General features: G+C 38.4%; 1 protein-coding gene across 1 annotated transcript in view; it reads right to left on the bottom strand.

The window, feature by feature from the left end:
* The window catches only part of LOC140158996 (uncharacterized), a 28,537-nt gene extending 4,455 nt beyond the window's left edge, over positions 1 to 24,082 (bottom strand). The window contains 25 exon segments of the mRNA XM_072182300.1: positions 42 to 301; positions 580 to 870; positions 1,633 to 1,836; positions 1,996 to 2,316; positions 2,354 to 2,723; positions 3,432 to 3,490; positions 3,652 to 3,942; positions 4,471 to 5,020; positions 5,366 to 5,496; positions 5,656 to 6,216; positions 6,604 to 7,065; positions 8,550 to 9,143; positions 10,405 to 10,659; positions 10,662 to 10,877; positions 11,764 to 11,877; positions 12,536 to 12,769; positions 15,188 to 15,421; positions 17,054 to 17,287; positions 18,636 to 18,869; positions 19,643 to 19,756; positions 20,705 to 20,941; positions 21,772 to 22,005; positions 22,578 to 22,691; positions 23,374 to 23,607; positions 23,985 to 24,082. Coding sequence (XP_072038401.1) covers positions 42 to 301; positions 580 to 870; positions 1,633 to 1,836; positions 1,996 to 2,316; positions 2,354 to 2,723; positions 3,432 to 3,490; positions 3,652 to 3,942; positions 4,471 to 5,020; positions 5,366 to 5,496; positions 5,656 to 6,216; positions 6,604 to 7,065; positions 8,550 to 9,143; positions 10,405 to 10,659; positions 10,662 to 10,877; positions 11,764 to 11,877; positions 12,536 to 12,769; positions 15,188 to 15,421; positions 17,054 to 17,287; positions 18,636 to 18,869; positions 19,643 to 19,756; positions 20,705 to 20,941; positions 21,772 to 22,005; positions 22,578 to 22,691; positions 23,374 to 23,605 — 6,546 coding nt within the window. The 5' untranslated portion in view covers positions 23,606 to 23,607; positions 23,985 to 24,082.
* Between the last annotated feature and the right edge of the window lie 690 nt (positions 24,083 to 24,772).

Raw genomic sequence — 24,772 nt, 5'->3', positions numbered from 1 at the left:
CCTAAAGCACATAGACATTCATATCCTTCCATTAAGTCCACACAAATGGCTCCATTAAGACATGGTCCTGATATGCAATAGTCAATGTCATGCTCACATCTTTGACCTTTATATCCTGGGGTACATTGACACTCATATTCTTCTATCAACTCCACACAGGTAGCTCCATTGAGACATGGTTCTGATGTGCAATAGTCAATGTCAATCTCACAGTTGTCGCCCTTAAAGCCCAATGGACATGTACATAGATAGCCAGCAGAGTTGTGTACTTCAAAACATGTCGCGCCATTTTGACATGGTTCTGATGCACAGTAGTCAATGTCAATCTCACAGTTGTCACCCTCAAAGCCCGGCCGACATGTACATAGATAGCCAGCAGAGTTGTGTACTTCAAAACAGGTGGCTCCATTTTGACATGGTTCTGATGCACAGTAGTCAATGTCAATCTCACAGTTGTCACCCTCAAAGCCCAGTGGACATGTACATAGATAGCCAGCAGAGTTGTGTACTTCAAAACATGTGGCTCCATTGAGACATGGTTCTGATGCTAATAGTCAATGTCATTTTCACATCTTTGACCTTCATATCCTAAAGCACATTGACATTCATATCCTTCTATTAAGTCCACACAAATGGCTCCATTCAGACATGGTACTGATATGCAATAGTCAATGTCATGCTCACATCTTTGACCTTCATATCCTGGGGTACATTGACACTTATATCCTTCTATCAACTCCACACAGGTAGCTCCATTGAGACATGGTTCTGATGTGCAATAGTCAATGTCAATCTCACAGTTGTCACCCTCAAAGCCCAGCGGACATATACATAGATAGCCAGCAGAGTTGTGTACTTCAAAACATGTGGCTCCATTTTGACATGGTTCTGATGCACAATAGTCAATGTCAATCTCACAGTTGTCACCCTCATATCCTGGTAGACAAGTACATAGATAGCCAGCAGAGTTGTGTACTTCAAAACATGTGGCTCCATTTTGACATGGTTCTGATGCACAATAATCAATGTCAATCTCACAGTTGTCACCCTCAAAGCCCAGTGGACATGTACATAGATAGCCAGCAGAGTTGTATACTTCAAAACATGTGGCTCCATTGAGACATGGTTCTGATGCACAATAGTCAATGTCAATCTCACAGTTGTCACCCTCAAAGCCCAGCGGACATGTACATAGATAGCCAGCAGAGTTGTGTACTTCAAAACATGTGGCTCCATTTTGACATGGTTCTGATGCACAATAATCAATGTCAATCTCACAGTTGTTACCCTCAAAGCCCAGTAGACATGTACATAGATAGCCAGCAGAGTTGTGTACTTCAAAACATGTGGCTCTATTTTGACATGGTTCTGATGCACAGTAGTCAATGTCAATCTCACAGTTGTCACCCTCAAAGCCCAGCGGACATGTACATAGATAGCTAGCAGAGTTGTGCTGTTCGAAACACGTCGCTCCATTTTGACATGGTTCTGATGTGCAATAGTCAATGTCATTTTCACATCTTTGACCTTCATATCCTAAAGCACATTGACATTCATATCCTTCCATTAAGTCCACACAAATTGCTTCATTCAGACATGGTACTGATATGCAATAGTCAATGTCATGCTCACATCTTTGACCTTCATATCCTGGGGTACATTGACACTCATATCCTTCTATCAACTCCACACAGGTAGCACCATTGAGACATGGTTCTGATGTGCAATAGTCAATGTCAATCTCACAGTTGTCACCATCATATCCTGGTAGACAAGTACATAGATAGCCAGCAGAGTTGTGTACTTCAAAACATGTGGCTCCATTTTGACATGGTTCTGATGCACAATAATCAATGTCAATCTCACAGTTGTCACCCTCAAAGCCCAGTGGACATGTACATAGATAGCCAGCAGAGTTGTGTACTTCAAAACATGTGGCTCCATTGAGACATGGTTCTGATGCACAATAGTCAATGTCAATCTCACAGTTGTCACCCTCAAAGCCCAGCGGACATGTACATAGATAGCCAGCAGAGTTGTGTACTTCAAAACATGTGGCTCCATTTTGACATGGTTCTGATGCACAATAATCAATGTCAATCTCACAGTTGTTACCCTCAAAGCCCAGTGGACACGTACATAGATAGCCAGCAGAGTTGTGTACTTCAAAACATGTGGCTCCATTTTGACATGGTTCTGATGCACAGTAGTCGATATCAATCTCACAGTTGTCACCCTCAAAGCCCAGCGGACATGTACATAGATAGCTAGCAAAATTGTGCACTTCAAAACACGTGGCTCCATTTTGACATGGTTCTGATGTAATAGTCAATGTCATTTTCACATCTTTGACCTTCATATCCTAAAGCACATTGACATTCATATCCTTCCATTAAGTCCACACAAATTGCTCCATTAAGACATGGTCCTGATATGCAGTAGTCAATGTCATGCTCACATCTTTGACCTTCATATCCTGGGGTACATTGACACTCAAATCCTTCTATCAACTCCACACAGGTAGCTCCATTGAGACATGGTTCTGATGTGCAATAGTCAATGTTAATCTCACAGTTGTCACCCTCATAGCCCAGTGGACATGTACATAGATAGCCAGCAGAGTTGTGTACTTCAAAACATGTCGCTCCATTTTGACATGGTTCTGATGCACAGTAGTCAATGTCAATCTCACAGTTGTCACCCTCAAAGCCCGGCGGACATGTACATAGATAGCCAGCAGAGTTGTGTACTTCAAAACAGGTGGCTCCATTTTGACATGGTTCTGATGCACAGTAGTCAATGTCAATCTCACAGTTGTCACCCTCAAAGCCCAGCGGACATGTACATAGATAGCCAGCAGAGTTGTGTACCTCAAAACATGTGGCTCCATTGAGACATGGTTCTGATGTGCAATAGTCAATGTCATTTTCACATCTTTGACCTTCATATCCTAAAGCACATAGACATTCATATCCTTCCATTAAGTCCACACAAATGGCTCCATTAAGACATGGTCCTGATATGCAATAGTCAATGTCATGCTCACATCTTTGACCTTGATATCCTGGGGTACATTGACACTCATATTCTTCTATCAACTCCACACAGGTAGCTCCATTGAGACATGGTTCTGATGTGCAATAGTCAATGTCAATCTCACAGTTGTCGCCCTTAAAGCCCAGTGGACATGTACATAGATAGCCAGCAGAGTTGTGTACTTCAAAACATGTCGCTCCATTTTGACATGGTTCTGATGCACAGTAGTCAATGTCAATCTCACAGTTGTCACCCTCAAAGCCCAGTGGACATGTACATAGATAGCCAGCAGAGTTGTGTACTTCAAAACATGTCGCTCCATTTTGACATGGTTCTGATGCACAGTAGTCAATGTCAATCTCACAGTTGTCACCCTCAAAGCCCGGCGGACATGTACATAGATAGCCAGCAGAGTTGTGTACTTCAAAACAGGTGGCTCCATTTTGACATGGTTCTGATGCACAGTAGTCAATGTCAATCTCACAGTTGTCACCCTCAAAGCCCAGTGGACATGTACATAGATAGCCAGCAGAGTTGTGTACTTCAAAACATGTGGCTCCATTGAGACATGGTTCTGATGCGCAATAGTCAATGTCATTTTTTCACATCTTTGACCTTCATATCCTAAAGCACATTGACATTCATATCCTTCTATTAAGTCCACACAAATGGCTCCATTCAGACATGGTACTGATATGCAATAGTCAATGTCATGCTCACATCTTTGACCTTCATATCCTGGGGTACATTGACACTTATATCCTTCTATCAACTCCACACAGGTAGCTCCATTGAGACATGGTTCTGATGTGCAATAGTCAATGTCAATCTCACAGTTGTCACCCTCAAAGCCCAGCGGACATATACATAGATAGCCAGCAGAGTTGTGTACTTCAAAACATGTGGCTCCATTTTGACATGGTTCTGATGCACAATAGTCAATGTCAATCTCACAGTTGTCACCCTCATATCCTGGTAGACAAGTACATAGATAGCCAGCAGAGTTGTGTACTTCAAAACATGTGGCTCCATTTTGACATGGTTCTGATGCACAATAATCAATGTCAATCTCACAGTTGTCACCCTCAAAGCCCAGTGGACATGTACATAGATAGCCAGCAGAGTTGTGTACTTCAAAACATGTGGCTCCATTGAGACATGGTTCTGATGCACAATAGTCAATGTCAATCTCACAGTTGTCACCCTCAAAGCCCAGCGGACATGTACATAGATAGCCAGCAGAGTTGTGTACTTCAAAACATGTGGCTCCATTTTGACATGGTTCTGATGCACAATAATCAATGTCAATCTCACAGTTGTTACCCTCAAAGCCCAGTAGACATGTACATAGATAGCCAGCAGAGTTGTGTACTTCAAAACATGTGGCTCTATTTTGACATGGTTCTGATGCACAGTAGTCAATGTCAATCTCACAGTTGTCACCCTCAAAGCCCAGCGGACATGTACATAGATAGCTAGCAGAGTTGTGCTGTTCGAAACACGTGGCTCCATTTTGACATGGTTCTGATGCGCAGTAGTCAATGTCATTTTCACATCTTTGACCTTCATATCCTAAAGCACATTGACATTCATATCCTTCCATTAAGTCCACACAAATTGCTCCATTCAGACATGGTACTGATATGCAATAGTCAATGTCATGCTCACATCTTTGACCTTCATATCCTGGGGTACATTGACACTCATATCCTTCTATCAACTCCACACAGGTAGCACCATTGAGACATGGTTCTGATGTGCAATAGTCAATGTCAATCTCACAGTTGTCACCCTCATATCCTGGTAGACAAGTACATAGATAGCCAGCAGAGTTGTGTACTTCAAAACATGTGGCTCCATTTTGACATGGTTCTGATGCACAATAATCAATGTCAATCTCACAGTTGTCACCCTCAAAGCCCAGTGGACATGTACATAGATAGCCAGCAGAGTTGTGTTCTTCAAAACATGTGGCTCCATTGAGACATGGTTCTGATGCACAATAGTCAATGTCAATCTCACAGTTGTCGCCCTCAAAGCCCAGCAGACATGTACATAGATAGCCAGCAGAGTTGTGTACTTCAAAACATGTGGCTCCATTTTGACATGGTTCTGACGCACAATAATCAATGTCAATCTCACAGTTGTCACCCTCAAAGCCCATTGGACACGTACATAGATAGCCAGCAGAGTTGTGTACCTCAAAACATGTGGCTCCATTTTGACATGGTTCTGATGCGCAATAGTCAATGTCATTTTCACATCTTTGACCTTCATATCCTAAAGCACATTGACATTCATATCCTTCCATTAAGTCCACACAAATTGCTCCATTAAGACATGGTCCTGATATGCAATAGTCAATGTTATGCTCACATCTTTGACCTTCATATCCTGGGGTACATTGACACTCAAATCCTTCTATCAACTCCACACAGGTAGCTCCATTGAGACATGGTTCTGATGTGCAATAGTCAATGTCAATCTCACAGTTGTCACCCTCAAAGCCCAGCGGACATGTACATAGATAGCCAGCAGAGTTGTGTACTTCAAAACATGTGGCTCCATTTTGACATGGTTCTGATGCACAATAGTCAATGTCAATCTCACAGTTGTCACCCTCATATCCTGGTAGACAAGTACACAGATAGCCAGCAGAGTTGTGTACTTCAAAACACGTGGCTCCATTGAGACATGGTTCTGATGCACAATAGTCAATGTCAATCTCACAGTTGTCACCCTCAAAGCCCAGCGGACATGTACATAGATAGCCAGCAGAGTTGTGTACTTCAAAACATGTGGCTCCATTTTGACATGGTTCTGATGCACAATAATCAATGTCAATCTCACAGTTGTCACCCTCAAAGCCCAGTGGACATGTACATAGATAGCCAGCAGAGTTGTGTACTTCAAAACACGTCGCTCCATTGAGACATGGTTCTGATGCACAATAGTCAATGTCAATCTCACAGTTGTCACCCTCAAAGCCCAGCGGACATGTACATAGATAGCCAGCAGAGTTGTGTACTTCAAAACATGTGGCTCCATTTTGACATGGTTCTGATGCACAGTAGTCAATGTCAATCTCACAGTTGTCACCCTCAAAGCCCAGAGGACATGTACATAGATAGCTAGCAGAGTTGTGCTGTTCAAAACACGTGGCTCCATTTTGACATGGTTCTGATGCGCAATAGTCAATGTCATTTTCACATCTTTGACCTTCATATCCTAAAGCACATTGACATTCATATCCTTCCATTAAGTCCACACAAATTGCTCCATTCAGACATGGTACTGATATGCAATAGTCAATGTCATGCTCACATCTTTGACCTTCATATCCTGGGGTACATTGACACTCATATCCTTCTATCAACTCCACACAGATAGCACCATTGAGACATGGTTCTGATGTGCAATAGTCAATGTCAATCTCACAGTTGTCACCCTCAAAGCCCAGTGTACATGTACATAGATAGCCAGCAGAGTTGTGTACTTCAAAACATGTGGCTCCATTGAGACATGGTTCTGATGTGCAATAGTCAATGTCAATCTCACAGTTGTCACCCTCAAAGCCCAGCGGACATGTACATTGGTAGCCAGCAGAGTTGTGCTGTTCAAAACATGTGGCTCCATTGAGACATGGTTCTGATGCGCAATAGTCAATGTCAATCTCACAGTTGTCACCCTCATAGCCCATCGGACAAGTACATAGATAGCCAGCAGAGTTGTGTACTTCAAAACATGTGGCTCCATTTTGACATGGTTTTGATGCACAGTAGTCAATGTCAATCTCACAGTTGTCACCCTCAAAGCCCAGCGGACATGTACATAGATAGCTAGCAGAGTTGTGCTGTTCAAAACACGTGGCTCCATTTTGACATGGTTCTGATGCGCAATAGTCAATGTCAATCTCACAGTTGTCACCTCCGTAACCCATTGGGCAGATACATAAGTATCCTGTTGAACCTAGGTGCTCAAAACATGTGGCTCCATTCACACATGGTGACCTTAAACATGAAAGCTGTTCTGGGAAAAAAGAACGCCATTGGTATGTATTTGGATTCCTCCAAATATATATAATCAGTACACAGAATGGAGAGCTAATGTAAATAGAAATAGTACAGTGCAAGTGTGATTAGCAAAAACAATCAAATGAGGTTGGCACTTGAGTTAGGTTGGAACTTATCTTTCTTAAAGATGTTTACAATCTCTGGAACCCTCAGTATAAAACATCTGGTAACAAATACATAATACTGGTAGACTTCTTAATCAGTACACATACATTGATATTGTCATGCATTTGACATACACACAGATGCCTTTCTGTGGATGTACTCATTTATAGTGACTCATAGAGCCATCTGGTCACTGTTCCTCAATTTTAAAACCAATATGTGGTGTGGTATGATCAAGCAAAATCAGTCGGAAGTCTGTCATATTAAATTTTCAGTTTCTTACATGATTGTAAAAGGCATTTACAAAGCTGCATTTTGCAGAAAACCCCCCATTGAAATTGAACAACCATTTCAAAAGACATGAACAAAACAACAGGAAACAAAAGGAAATATTTGTTTGGCTATATCTCAAAATCAATATTTCCCAACTTCCGACCGAGGTTTTGCTTGATCACATCGCATATGCTTATACCGCAATGCAAACCCTTGATAATATGATATACCTGTATGGAAAAGAATATACATATATGTGATGTGATCAAGCAAAATGAGTCCTTCTCATGGCTTTATTTTGCTGAAAACCCCATCATAATTAGATTTACGGTTCCAAATATATGGCTAATTTAGTGCTACTCATAACAAAAATATACAAATGAAGTTGAATATTACTGGCTATATCTCAAAATCAATAGTCCCAACATCCAACTCATTTTGCTTGATTAGCACACAAGAAATTTTATGTATTAACTCCTTCCCATCTGTAATACAATCAAAGAGATCAATGCATGCTCAAACATTGAAATACAGGAATCATTTTAGTTGGAGTATCATTAACATAAAAATTATATCCTGGATATATTTATTTCCTTCTAAAAACAAGATGATTGAGCGACAAGTGTATAGTCTTCTAAGAGGTAAATTGAATCTAGCTACAAATCCTGAGATTGAAAATGTTAATGTTATGCTATTAAGAGCACACGGTGAAATATTGCAATGAATACTCATTATGGTCAATTTGTAGAGGGATGGTTCAATTGGCAGTGTCATCTGCACAAAATCCACTTTTCCCCATTTCATAATGGAGATTTGGGTACATCTCATATTGTGATATTATTATGGCTGAGTTTTGTCCAACACATGGATATTCTCTTTGTTTACAAACAGTAAAATGCATATACTGTAGTCCTGTAGTTGCCTCTCACATTTAAAGAAGTGTGAAATTCACCTGGTGGGGAACTGATATGGGTCATGAACATTTCATAGAGATGTATACAACAGGTGATGAAATTGAACCATCCTCCTCCAATTTTGTGTCTATGCAGAAAGAAGACTTACCTATTTCACAGTTTGTTCCATTAAAACCCATGATACACACGCACTCATATCCATCCACTAATTCCTGACATGTCGCTTCATTAACACAAGGATCTGATGTGCAGTAATCTATATCCACTTCACAACTAGTTCCTTCAAAACCAGGTGGGCATGCACAGATAAAGCCTTCTCCCTGATATCTATCATAGCAGGTAGCACCATTTAGACATGGGTCCGATGCACAGTAGTCTATATCAATCTCACAGTTTGTACCCTCATAGCCTGGTGGGCAAGTACATAGATATCCTTCTCCTTGGTCACGATCGAAACATGTTGCACCATTTTGACATGGATCCGATGTGCAGTAATCAATATCTATCTCACAGTTGTTGCCCTCAAAGCCAGATGGACATGTACATAGGTACCCAGATGAATCATGACGCTCAAAACAAGTGGCACCATTCTGACATGGGTCCGAGGCACAGTAATCAATGTCTATCTCGCACATTTTCCCTTCATAACCAGGTCGACAGTTGCAGAGAAAATCTGATGTCCCAAAGCTTTCGTAACACGTTGCCCCATTTAAGCAGGGTGAACTTGGACAAGCAAACATTTCTAGAGTATGGAAAGAATGGATGGGTGATAATGAAAAAAAATGTATGCAATGAACATGATATTGTAAATGTCAATGTATCTCCCATCATATTTGACTTTTAATACCATGTTGAAATCAACTGAATCGTCCCAAATGAAACCTCTTTATAACCACAAACATTTGATACCATATTTATCAACTATGTTCTGCATATTTTGGACTGGTATATGAGGTCCACATACTCAATACTTATCAAAGTATACAGCACAAGCTGAATGTCAGTTTTGTGTTAACTATTTCATGAATTGATGAGATGGAATTGGAAATGTCTATTATGAATCCTAAAACCTTTATGTTAAATGGCAGATGACAAAAGAGAATTATTATATTCTCACTTATTATCATGATTAAAGAAGTATCAGAATGTCTGAAAACCATTGTGCACTCTTTATGGTAAATTTTGGTGTTGGTGGTAGAGTTCAGTTAAGGTCAATGACGTAGAAAAACATAGATCGCTGAGCTCGAGCTGGTACGTTGCCGTTTCATTGACAATCACACACTGAATAAGCCATTATGAAATGAAGGGACCTAACAAAATCAGCATCAAATACAACTAAAATGGAAACTGAATTTACTCTAGCATGTATGGATTAATAAAATTAAATAAATTACTTGTTTTAGCATATTCAACTTTACTGTGTACCATTTTTTTATCAAAAAATTGCTGAATAATAAAGGCAAGCACGCTCCTAAATCTAGTTCATTCGCCCGTTGCCATGCGGCGCTACAGGAACGGCGACTGAAGGCGAAATTTCGTAAAGTGGTAGAGTTGTTTAGCGTGGCAACACTGATGAAATACCAGATTCAGACGTGTTTGCTTTTATAATTCAGCAATTTTTTGATAAAGACAATGGTATACTGGGAAATTTAATGCGTTTTAATACATGATTTGTTCAACTTTGTGATCTATACAGCACCCAAACCGGGACCCAAACCTGCTTCACAGATTCGGCGAGCAGGGCACTCTATCCTTTCTCCCTCATTGGTTAAGGTATGGTTTTGGGTTGGGATAAAATATTCAGGTATGTAGTATGTACTTGATACTGAAAAATTCGGCATTAGGCATTCCAAATTTTAATAATTTTATTTACATTGAATCATGTTCAATGTGATACCATATGATATGAAAATGAAGCTATATGATATGACTGCTTGTTTGTAAAGGGAAAAATATGAGGGAGTGCTTGTAACATTCCATTGTTGTCTAAGCACAAGACCTACCTATTTCACAGTTTGTTCCTCCATAACCTTGAACACATGTGCATTCATATCCTTCTGTTAGTTCCTGACATGTCGCTCCATTTATGCATGGATCTGATGTACAATAATCTATATCGATTTCACATGTGGTGCCTTCATAACCAGGTGGACATGTACAGAGGTAGCCTTCTCCAGCATTACGTTCAAAACAGGTAGCACCATTTAGACATGGGTCTGATCCACAGTAGTCAATGTCAATCTCACAATTTGTTCCTCAAAGCCAGGTGCACAGGTACATAGATACCCCACACCACTGGGATGCTCAAGGCAAGTTGCACCATTCTGGCAAAGTTCTGGTATACAGTAGTCTATGTCAATCTCACACATATCGCCTTCATAGCCAGGTGCGCATGCACAGATGTAGCCATCTGAATTATGGCTCTCAAAACAGGTGGCACCATTTAGGCAAGGTGAGCTTGGACAGGAGAGCAATTCTAGGAATGGAATGATTGGTGGAGATGAGAATATATAATACTATGTAATGACATGAATGGTAAAATGGTGATATCAATCCCCATGGTATCGTGATTGAGGGTGATATAAATAAGTGAACTAAATATGGTGTTATTATGCATTTAATAAGTGAAATATGTAAAACTATTACAGACAATGTATATGGACAAATTAAATATTGTCTGATATCAACTAATATAGTAATGTGACTGTGGAAGAAGTGTGATACATCATAATTACAACTATTAGTGATAGTCGTGACTTTCGACTATGACTTGGTGATAGTGAACAGTGATGACATTCTATAGTGTCCTCAAGATACATTAAATAAGACAACTACAGATGAGCTGACCTCAATGTTTATCAATAAAGGCAAGGGACTGGTATATCGATATGCTTGAGTGAACCCCATGCAACCACTATACTATTCAATAGCCTTATTGTTGTGATGCGGCTGCAGTTTTAAAAACACGAGCTCTGAACAAAATATGATGCGCTCGCATACTGCCAGGCAAAAAACAATGGAAATTGTGATGATGCGTGCGCATAGTGCCATGCATTGACATCAGAAGTCAACTCATCTATAATACAAAAAGTTTGGCCAACTGATTGCTTTCCCTCAAATTGTGAACATCAAATAGTGGTCAAAAGTTAACTAGTTTTGACTCAAATTTTGACCTCCAAATAGTCATCAATAGTTGACTAGTCACAACTACCTTATGCCTCCTAGTCGGCTACTAAAAACACTGGATGAATTACATGCTCTTTAAATTTGTGTGATTAATATTGTACAAAACTGATTCAATAAGCTGGCAGATGTTATGAAATATCTTGTTGTTTGATAGCTACACCATTGTAATGACTCACCTGTTTCACAGTTGTTTCCTTCATATCCAGGAGCACAGTTACACAAGTAGGCATTGGTTCCATCAAAACAGGTGGCACCATTCAAACATGGGTCACTGGCACACTCTAGGATGTCTGTTAATGGGAACACAGATTGCAAAAACACCAAATATATCAATACATGTTGTTTCTTACTTTCCTTCAATTCACTTTTGATTTTATTTTGTTTTTCCCCTTCTCGAACGATTGTCTATTTATTAACGAAATATTCAGAAATACCATATTCTGCAAGTTCAAGGTGATCATTAAGTTGTAATATTTGAGAAACCATTAACATATATACCTTTAATGTCTTATTTTGAAGCTTTCAGACTTATTCAAATCTTTTCAAGCCTGCAATCTGCACATGCTCCTTGTTGATACATGTTAATCCTCAAATTAATTAATTTGAAATGTACTGCTGAAAGTATGTACCATTCAGTACATAAGACACTTATGGGCAGGGACAGGCGATTTGCGTGGAAAAAAATAGCAAATTGCGCGGAACTTTTTTTTTCAGTGCAAATCATGTATCCCTGCCCATAGTAAAAAAAATAGCCAATTGCGCAGAAAAAAAGTTCCGCGCAAATTGCTTGTCCCTGCTTATGGGTAAATGTTGATGCTATCCTACATAATAAATTTTAAGTAAATGTATTGTGGCAAACTTTTACATTACACATTTTAACATATATCACATAAAAAGTGGCAATGAGTAAACTGTGGATTAGCTTAAAGCTCTAATAATTCCACTCACCCGATTCACAATTAGTTCCTTCCCATCCAGGCAAACATATGCACTCATAACTTTCGTTTCCTTGTATACACTCAGCACCATTCTGGCATGGGGTGTCAGCGCAGTAATCAATCTCTACGTCACACATCATGCCTTCATAACCAGGCACACATATGCAGAAGTACCCTGGTGAGTCAAAGTTCTCATAACAGGTGGCGCCATTCAGGCAAGGGTTGCTGGGGCATGCCAATAAGGCTACAATAATATAAAAAAATTATTATAGGTTAATAAATGCATATCAATTGTTGGGGGTGAAATTGTACAAAATAATGCATGCCTACTGAGATGCTGATGTGTCTAATGCATGAGGGGGAGTGCATTAGATGCATCAGCATTATTTTGTACAATTTCTCAAGCATGTTTCCAGGATTTGGGGAATTTGTTCCCAAAGAAAAATGAACGCCTCTGAAAGTACTGCTCGTAGTACATGGAGTGCTCACCAGTGCATATACACACAATCTATGTATGGTTTGCATTTTTCTAACACTTGCTCTGATTGATTCTCGCTATCTAAGAGTGTATGAAAGGTTGTTGGTGGCAACATTTCAAATGTTAAGAGCAAAGAGGTAGATGCAAGGCTTTAAGATTGTAGGAAGCACCAATTGGAACTTATCTGGTTGGATTACTTGATAAAGATACAAATTTGTTAGCAATCAAACAGACAGGTATTTTTGAAATGTTATCCCCCATAGTTAAGTACCTGTATCTGGAATGCCGATGGGTGATAAAATACATTCCCCAGTTAATAATGGGCTATTCCATTTAAATTCCCTCATGGACATTTACATTACATTACAATTCCAGTAGCACCAATCACCTTTGATTACAATGGTTAATGTTTTGGACAAAAATACTGATTTGTATGTATTGTTGACATTCAATCTAATTTGGTAACTCAATTTCAATAACATATCCATTTACATGAAAGCACTAAGTTGATATTCCAGGGCAGTGTCCCATTGACTCATTGGCTGTAATTATTTCATGTTTACTAAGCTTTTCCAGTTATCATATACACTAATGGAACACATACACAATACATAATACAATTGACACTTTATAAAGATAGAGCACTGACAATTAATAGGTTTCTAAACATAGAGAGAATAAGATAACCACAATGGCAATATCTATGTGTATAAGCATGGATTATCAAACATAAATGGGATCTAAATACTTTTATTGTCCAAAGCAATATTATATTGCTATAGGGGCATGACCAAAGGCACAGAAAATATACAGAGACAAACTGCAGGTTCAACACATCTGCACATGGGTGACGATACCTGTATATAAACACAGTTGCTCAAATACATTAATAATACATTAAGTACAAGGGAAGCAAAGCCATCAGACAATGTAAATGGAACCAGACAGACTCTGATGAAAACATACGGTATAAAAATGAAGCTACATGTTCATGCTCATCTGTCTCATCTGTAAAATCCTATATGAGACCACTAAGAATTATCTTTCACACTACACATAAAATGATGTACATTTATCTATCATATGTGATCAGTCATATAAAAAGGGTGTACTTGGAATTTGAAGGATAATTTTATCAGCTTTATTTTGAGACATAGCATCATTTGTCTGGTTCTGGTTGAGTCGGCATTGCCAGACATGCTGTACTTCACCAACTTCGCAAAATTGATCAAGGCATTCAGATTTGATAAGTGAAAATAAGTTGTTCTTTTTCTACTCTTTATTTTTTATGCACGATTTCATCCATATCTTGAAAAACAGTTTAATGAAAAGTTCACCCTTTTCATGTGACTAGTCACATGATGTGTTCTCCTCTGTCCCATGTGATGGTGTTACCTGCTACAATCGCTACATGAAATCCATTTTTTAACTTATTACCAGCTACATATGTCAAATAATCATGATATAAACTGTATCTACAAATACCTTTGTTCCATCCCATTCGTAAAACACAATCAAGCAAAGTTAGTTAGTTGTCGCTAAAATTGATTGAGTTATGCATAATTTATTGTTTTATCTCGGGAGCAGCCATTCTCATTTTGATGGACGTGTTAGCATATTGTTGCTAGAATTTTAAAGTTTTATAAAAAAAATTAAAAATTTGTGTGCACACAAAGAACAACCCATTTTGCTTGATCCTAACAGAATGGTTGACTGCAGATCCATCGGATAACGCTTTTTCAATGGGAAATGAACTTTGCTGCTTGGATGATGTCATGATGAGGTTAGCATTTATTCCGTACTGAAAAGTGTGTTCCGACGGATCTGCACTCGACCTGCCTATTCCTATCGCATATAATAAATATCATAAAAATGCTATCTGAGCTTTAAAAAACATATTTTAATCTACTGAATCATATGGTTTCTCAGCTATCAGCTATAGGTGAAATGACAATTTTAGGAAGTGATATTTACATACATACATACATACATACATACATACAATGTATAGTAATGACTAGGCCTACATGATTAAGATAAAATAAACATAACAGTTCCCCAATTACAACCTGGATAAAGATATATCTTACTATACTATTGGAACTGTAATTCATACGAGTCCATACTACCCAGATGCTAAAATATATGTTCAATGATGATGATGTCATCCTTTTTTATGTATACCTATATCACACTGTGGTCCTGCATATCCTGGCATACAATCACACCCATATCCCCCAACTAAATCCACACAAGTTGAGTTATGTTTACAAGGCTGACTTTTACACTCATTGACATTCTCTTCACAGTTGGTGCCTTCCCATGCAGATGAGCAGAGGCATATATGAGCGAACATATCCAGGTTCTCTAAACACACACCGCCATTTAGGCAGGGTGAGCTAGCACATGCGAGGATCTCTAGAAATGGGAATAAATTCAATATTTCAAAATCAAGCACTGTCATAATCTGTACATACTATTTGATATTAATTCCTTTTTGGTACAACGTGTACTAAGGCAACTATTATATATTACATGCTAAACTACTATATACTTCATGATGCCAAAGATATGGTCTCTACAGTAACCAAATATCATGTTTAATTTATGTTTATTTTTTAGTTATGTATGCTAATTACGAACTACTAGTTCTACATTCAAGAGCGAGAGCATATTGCAATGATTTGAGTAATCATTTCTGGTGCATGGGGGTTCTTGGTTCAATACATATGGAAGGTGAACCATGTGAGTGCTCCATCCTTGGGAGGCAATGATAAGATATTGGGTTTGTTTTATACAGAAAGTCTCCCTTGTATATTGCAATGGTGAAGAGTAAAAGCAATCTGCTCTTTTCATCTGAAGGGCCTGTTCACAAAGACTTATGATTGATCTTCATCTTATGTCCAACCCTGTTGCATCAAGCTTTACAATAATTCAAGGGTTTAGGATTAGCAATAGCTGCCACATGTCATATTGTTAGATGTATCATAATACTAATCATGGCGTGTCCGTCCGTCCGCGCGCTATCGCGTTTGCGTTGCCCCGCGGTTTGCGTTCTCGCGGTGTACTATCGCGTGCTCACGGTGCGTTATCGCGGAGTATCAACGGGATTGTGCGCGGAGTACAGTGCGCGCATCGGAAAGCATTACAGTGTGATAACAGGTGCATCTCATCGGACGAATAGGCCTATTTTCAACACATATTTCAATACGGAACACGTGCATATAGGCCTAATCTGATGGGTTTTCAGATTATGGGTAGGCCTACCGAACTACCGAAGTAAGCATCACAGCTATAAAACAAACCGAGTTGATTAAATTGGGTCAAGTTAGGTCTTGATCATTGAGAGACGCATTTCATAGTAGTTTAAAAGGTCAGGGCAGGTATATGGGTAACGGGTGTTGGGTAATTAGAAATAGGCCTATCACAAGAACCGCCCGACCCGAGAACCGCGAAATCTAGTACAATATAATAATGCAGAAATTGAGAAAATGTCTATAGGGTAGCTATTGCAGATAGGACCTTATTGCCCTAAACCCTCGAATTGTATGTCTTGTGAAACGGACCCCTGGTTGTATCCATCCAAGATGGCACCAATTAAGGGTTGTAGCTCTTACTTAAACAGAAATTAGAAATACTACCATTATCATATTTCCTAGAACTATACTAACTAACTCATGTCTTATATCAAGTTTTGATATAACCTAACCTATTACAACTAACAAACTAAAAGTTACTCCAACCACCTTACTTACGCTAACAATGTTTACCAGATATATCCTAATACTATAGTCAAATGCAGCAAACCTTTGACGAGCGCGACTACCGTGATGTTGCAAATTCGGCGCTAACAACGCGTACGGCGCATAGTTCATTCATAAATTTCCACTCGGCAACAGCAGATCACCTCAACAGCCAATCAGAGACAAGTGCGTCCAACGCAGTAAATACGCGATGTATACTTACAATACGCGCTCGTCAAAGGTTTACTGCATTTGATTATACACTACCTAATCCCAATATCACATTTTGCATTTATAATCCAAGTACCTATACTACAAACGGGTCCTCCAAATCCTGGTAAGCATTCACATTCATATCCCCCAACTAGATCCACACAGGTCGCATCATTCTGACAAAGATGACCCTCGCAGTCATCAATATTGGTCTCGCAATTGTAGCCTTCCCAACCAAACTGACACAGGCACAGATAAAAAGTAGGATCTTGCAGGCTATCAAAACAGATGCCATTGTTTTGACATGGTGAGGCTGCACAGCCCTGAGCTGTTGTAGAACCAAGTACATTGAATTATACGCATAATTTTGCAATGGTACGTTATGTGAACACAAGTTAAATCTACAAATCCTGCCTTATGTAAATTAAAAATATATATGATCCAACTTGAATACAGAAACAACTGTATGAGTTGCAGAAGTTCCTAATATGTGACACGATCAAGGGAAATAAGTCGGATGTCGCTAACATTGATTTTGAGATATTGGCAAAGAAAGCATTAAAATTCTTTTGTTTTGTATTGTTTTCAGTGATTGGTAAATTGACGTAATTTTGCAAAGAAAAGCCGTATCAACATGGGGTTTTCAGTTTCTGAAAGCTCTAAATGTCCTTTTTAGAAATATGTGTATAACTCATTTTGACCAGGGTCGACATGTGACTCATTCCCCTTGATCATGTCACATATAAACTAATAGTACATCTTAGAACATGGATACCCTACAACACTTTGGCATTACTGTTGTGCTCTCCTACACAACAAATATGCCTACCCGACTTCAGCCTATATTTTAAAAGCACAAAATAAAATAAGACATGGTTGACAATTTTACCAAACAACACCCCATACGTACATAACATCGTACACACATATAAGTAGGTATAAACTTTATAAACTTTATTTTTAATCACCCAGGTATAAGTCCACCTTTATCTATAAGCCCACTCCTAGCTATAACTCAACCTTTTCTTTACCTTATTTTTGCACAAAGCATCATAAAAAAGAGGGTGCATGTGTGAGAAAATCCAGTGCATGGCCCCTAGAATACCCAAACAAAATTTAGCTAAAAATCAAGAAAAATCATGCCAAATTAGTCCAATCTCAGCTAATTATATACTACTGTAATATTAATAGCCTAAAATAATCATAAATCGACACAAGGTAAAAATTATCATTGTGGTAAATACAGGGCATTACTGCATTTAGATTTGTAAGATTTGCTCAACAATAGGACTGCTAGATATTCCCAGGAATAAGCTTATCTCCCTTGCTGTAATAACATCACCCTTCTATGGGGTGGTCTTATACCTGCATGGTTACAATAATAAATCCTACTTACGAGGCATAACTTAAGTTTGTTTGAAAAAAGACATAAAACAACATTTATTTACAATAGAAATACATTATACAAAACTTTGAAAGAATATACGTAAAAAACTACATATGCATAATATATATCCAAAGCTTGATACCAAAACAACATTCAACATTATCCCATTTACAAATCATTTGATACGATTATCATAATGATATTAAAATAACAAAAATTTTAATTTGTCCTACACGTGTTAGGCATTACATTCCTTTTGAAGCTATTTGCTACTGTATATCACACCTACCTGTTTGGCATTCAGTTCCTGCAAATCCTCTGGAGCACTCGCATTGATAGCCATCAACCAAGTCCACACACGTAGCCCCATTACGACATGGATCTGGTTCACAGTAATTGATGTCTGTCTCACACCTGTCTCCCTCATAGCCAGATTGGCAGATACATAGATAGGTGGTGTGGTCTTGACTCTCAAAACATGTAGCCCCATTCAGACATGGTTCACTACTACAAGCTTGTATTTCTGAAATTATGAAGGATCGTGTATAAACTTATTGGGATTTCAACAAAACCGACAAGTACAATGTCTACATAATGTAATTAACATGATTAGCATCAAGGTTAGATCCACAAAGATTGAATTGCAATAATGCATCACAATTACCAGCAAAATCAATCCCACCATGAACTATGGTAAATCAATGGCTGGAATGAGATTCTAGCAATGCATTCAAAATATTTGTGAAATTGGGCCCAAATCTTCTTCTTATCCTTTGTTTCAGCAGGTACAAGTTTATTTCTCACTTTCACTTACTCTCTCCTTTTTATCATTTTATCATTTCTCTCAAGAAAAATATCAGAAATACATATGTGTCACTTTCTCTTCTTTATATCCCTTTATATACCTACCCAGCCACTGATATATGTGTGTCCATCCTTTACCTCCTCTGTATTTCCCCCCTTTCTTCCCATCTCTCTCTACTCTCTCTCCATCCCTTCTCCCTCTGCTGTATGTGTAAGTTCATATTATTATCTGTTCCAACTCCAGTGACACCTCATGCATATTGTCCTGGGTAGGATTAGGCCAATGTTCACTGGAGGGGCATGAAAACTAGTACTCAGCCATGTTATATTGATTTTTCAAAGTAAAATGCTAATACCTATTTCAATGCATCCAAAAGTCCAGGGATATTAATGAGGTGTCACTGGAGCTGAATATAGATAATAACATATGAACCAGATAAATTATTGCTAAGAAAGCAAAAAAAAGCTTAGAATGGGTTGTTGCAGACCTACCTGCATCACAGTTAGTTCCTTCCCATCCAGGCTGACACTGACAGAAGTAACCATTACTACCTTCATAACAGGTGCCTCCATTCTGACAAGGATTACTGAAGCATTCCAATACATCTAGCAGAGAAAAGGTAAACAATTTCCAATGGATTCAATTAATCATTGTGTTCAACTACAACCAGGGTTCCCAAACCTTGAAGCCTTTGAAAAGCATGATTTTCAAAAATCCTGATGTTGCTCTCCATGCGGCACGTATTAACAAAAGTGACAGTCCACTCCCTATATTTTGTCAAAATTATACTTTAGGTAAAATTCCAATTTTCAAGGGCTTTCCAGGACCTTGTGCAAATTTCAAGGACTTGCAACAGTTTCATCATAACCATACAGTCACTTGCTTACTTGCAACAAACAGTATGTGAAACCCACTACTAAGAATGTGTACTAAGGAAATATTCTAAAATATGCGAAAGAGGTTAGACTCACTCACAGAGTGAAAAATAAAGTATCTCTAAATTACTTTGCCATGCACTCAGCAAAGTATGATGTTAAAAGTGCTTGCTTTTTTTTTATTGTGATAACACATGCTAAGTGCTACATGGGCAAAAACTAAAGTGAACATTAAAAGACCCAGGTCATTGTTCCTTTGTCAATAAGTGTCAGAGGAACACTATTTTGGCCTCTATGAGTAACAACCCAATATGGTTATTTGTTATATTGTTATTTGGAGTACTATTTCTCAAGTCCAACTTCTTTGGAATAATAGTGTATGTGTTTTACATGTGTGAAGCAAACTTCTGATGCCTCTGACATATAGTAAAGGTACATAGGGGTATATAGGCATAGCTCTCACTTCTAATGTGCGAATACAAAGACCTCAGTCTTTATGCATGTGTCATTTTCTATCCACGCTTTGCACCATATGCAAAACCTCGCTTGGTATGCATGACCAAGTAGGGGTGCATGTGCAAGTGTGCGGAGTGTTTTATTTATTTGTGTAGATCACTAGAGTTTTTGTTTTGTACAGGTTGTGTGTTGGTGTGGGTATGCATGAGATAGACATCTTACCTGTTTCGCAATTAGTTCCTTGCCATCCTCCTAGACATACACATTGATATCCACCAACCTGATCCACGCAGGTACCTCCATTAAGGCATGGCGATGAGGCACAATCATTAGAATTGATCTCACAGTCTGTGCCTTCAAAGCCAGGCAGACATACACACTGGTAGGTGAAGAAGAATTGTGCACTCTCAAAACAGGTGGCTCCATTCTGGCATGGATTGCTATCACACGACAACATTTCTGTAATGGATGTTAATAAACAACATAAATATGTGACACGATCTGGTCCATGGGGGCCAAAGGCGGCAAATTTGAAACTGAGATAAAGACAAAAATATGGAGTAAAAAACAATAAAATACATAAGAAAATACACATCACAAAACCTCATAACTTCAGAACCAAGTATGCTAGACCTTTGATGTTTTCAGTATGATAGTCTAATGTTACTACAAGGTAATAATTATAGTTACTCAATTTTCAAAAATGCCTCCTTATAATTGAAGAACAAATTAAAAAGACTAGTTTGCGTCTGACATCAGGGCAAAGGCGTGGTGTGATTGGTTGATGACCTGCGCAGTACTGCATTTTTGGTCTGGTTGACAGGACGCCATATGCAAACAAGTCTTTTTAATATGGTCTTCAATTATAACAATTTAATACAATATGCACATGTTTTTCAATCATACAAATACATCTTTCAATATATTGCAAATCATGAGCCATTTTTTGAAAAATAAAATGTCTTCTTGGTACACAGATGCCACTTACTTTCACTAAAAAAACCTGAAACTGGTGAGAAAGACTCGATAAAGAATGCAAATGCTAAAAAGCCCCGAAACGGGCTGGAAAAAAAATGCGGGAATTTGGACTTTAAAAAATCTGAATTCAGGCTAAAACCTGAAAAGTGGCATCTCTGTTGGTAAAAAAGTGTAACAGCTCCAGATAATTCAAAAACATGCAATAATTTGAAAATGTATGATTCAACGAATGTCTGTATGAAAGTGTACCCTTGACAGGCATAACCCACACTCGTCAATTACGGTCATGGCCACAATTGCAAACCGCCTACCTGTTGAGCATGTAGGATCAGTCCATCCTTGAGGACACTGGCAAACATAGCCCTGAGCCTGATTAACACAAACGCCCCCATTATTACACGGTGACGAGGCGCAGAAGTTTGTAGCAATTTCACAGTTGGTTCCTTCCCATCCCAGCAAACAGAAGCAGGTGTATGCCTGACCAGCTTGGGCGGTGAAACACACGCCGCCATTCAGACACGGTGTACTGTCACATGGAGCCATTTCTGTGCAAGGAAAAACAGAAAGGTACTTATTTCATCAGATTACAGGTTTCTATTTATCATCATGCATCTCTTTCCAATATCAGATATGAACATGCATCAGGCTATTCCACTTGAACTTCATACACCCCTATGGAAGACTTGACCTTGACCTCATACAGGGAGTATGCATTTCAAATTAATTTGAATCTATACTCCTTGTGTGAAAGATTAAGGTCATATCTTCCATAAGGAGTGTGGCTATCAAATGGAATAGCTCATTATTGCAGTCAAGATCTGTTCCCTGTAAGTCAAATTTAAAGACTGCATTTCTTGGATGTTAGCTGAATAAAACAACTCATATCCCATGCTGATTTTGAGTCATTCTGAAGAATTTGAAAAGTGGCTCACACCCCCTGAGCACCTCAGTCAACCACACCTCTCCTCCCCAGTCCCCACCCCTACTAATGTAGTTAACTCGGACAGCACAAGGATGATGAAAAACTAGTTTGACCACTTGAACGAAATAGTTCAATGAACACTGATTTCACTGGCATTATAAATATTTGCCCATATCTCTTGCCACTTATACATACCTTCATCACAGAATGTCCCCTGATATCCGGGAGCACATTGACAGGCATATCCATCACTTCCTTCAAAACATGTAGCACCATTAAGACATGGGTTGCTGGCACACTCCAATACATCTGAAATAAACAGAATAACAAAGTGAATTCACAATCTGAAATATTAAATATTTTACTCCCAACTCCTAAATCACTTGTGAACAATGTTATCAAAAGATATCGGACCTTGTTACACACAATGAGAAAAAGGAAGACCATACATACTCCATTTATTCAGAAGACATGCTTTTTCAACCTTTTTAAAACTAATAGGTGTAATATCATCATTAGGCCTCAAATTTTTTGATCGGCCTAAAAAAGTTTAAAGTAAAGTCTAGAATGTAAAGTTAAGCCAAATAATCTTTTACCTGAATACGTTCCGAAAAACACATTTGAACTACAATGGAGAAAGTGGTACAATGATCCATTTTTCATCAGTAATGATAACAAAGAAATACTAATTATTCATCATTATTCAGTATTCTCTATTATCAAATAATGCTAAGACCTCTCATCCTATCTCAAACATTGGGCCGAAACAAAAGCACAACCAATTTTGTCACCTTTTGAGCAGGTAAATGAAAACATGTTCTCAGAACATAAACTTGAGATGTCAAAGCATTAAAAATGTTTCCTATGATGATCACACAGACGGATAACAGAGAGATCCAAATAAAAGAGGTCCGGCTAAGAGAGGTTGCACTGTATCATGTTCTGAACCTGAACACTTTTTAAAGATAGCAGTTACTTTCATGCAACTTACCCACATCACAGTTAGTGCCCTGCCATCCTGATGAGCATACACATTGATACCCAGCATCCAGGCTAACACATATAGCTCCATTAAGACAAGGTCCTGTGCTGCAGAAGTTGATTCTCTGTTCACAGTTCTGACCTTCCCAGCCAGCAGTGCACACACATTGATAGTCATTGATGACCTGGCTGGAGAAGCACACGCCACCATTTTGACAAGGGGTACTGTCACATGCAGCCATTGCTGGAAGGATATAAAATGGAAAATTAAGAAAATGAATTCTCTGCTCGTTGCTTGTAAGAATAATAATACCTGCAGTTGATGAAATAAAACACTTGTACAGTTCTGTATTATACTTAAAAGGTCAAAAAACAGAATATCAAAATATGCTATACTATGCCCTAAACACAGTATGCCGATGATTATCCCTGGACCAGTAATAGCATAAAACATTGCTCATAAGGTAATTTGAGCTAGTTGCTGGTTTGTTGAGCGATATGATGCTAGCATGAGAGCAACCAAAGGAAATGCCTATTTATTATCAAATATAATCAAAAATCTTTTCATTATGGCATGACCGTAAAAGTTTCAGCCATGTGTCATGACAAAATGCTACTAACCTGTTTCACACTGTGTCCCTTCAAAGCCAGGAACACATTGACATATATAGCTATCGGTCCCTTCAAAACAGGTTGCACCATTCCTACATGGGTTGCTACTACACTTGAGGGTGGCTGAAAGAGAAGAAAACAATAATAATTATAATATATCAATAAATTCAAGTAGCATACAAGCTATAATTATTTTGTTTGATTTGTGTGATTCAAGTATGCTAATATTTAGCATGGAAATGTATCTTTAGGAACAGTTATTTCTTGACATTTGTAACTAGAATTTCTTGTATTTTGGCTAGCGCAGTTCTCAACGCTAAGCGTTGGCCACAATACCACCAACTTGACATGTATCATTCTTTTTTTAATTTTTTAAAAATTAATAAATACTGGCCCATAACATTTAACATTATTGTAATATTAATTCAGCAGTTTAAAAGACTAAAAACTCTTTCAAAAGCATGGAACAATACATCAAAAAAAACTTCCACAACCTGACATGCATTAGGCTTAAAAAATATGTTTGGTTGCCCTCAACTGACCAACACAAAAAATTGGAAATCTTGAGTTGGGTTTTTTTCTCAAACCTTAAATTTGGACAGAATCAAGTACTTTTATATTTATTATTCACTCATTTTATTTATTAAATACATAAAATGATCAAGCATTTGTCAATACTAGCCTTTTCAAAATGGAGGAAAAATCGAGGAAGAGTCCATGAAAAAAAAAAGGATCAACCTACCGACCCTCCAAATTTTTGTCTCGGAAGGGCAACCAAACAATTGATTTTTTTTGGC

This window comes from Amphiura filiformis, chromosome 1 (assembly GCF_039555335.1).
Source record: "Amphiura filiformis chromosome 1, Afil_fr2py, whole genome shotgun sequence".
Taxonomy (NCBI): Eukaryota; Metazoa; Echinodermata; class Ophiuroidea; order Amphilepidida; family Amphiuridae; genus Amphiura; species Amphiura filiformis.
The sequence above is the reverse complement of the archived record's forward strand: the minus strand, read 5'-3'. Positions and strand labels throughout refer to the sequence as shown.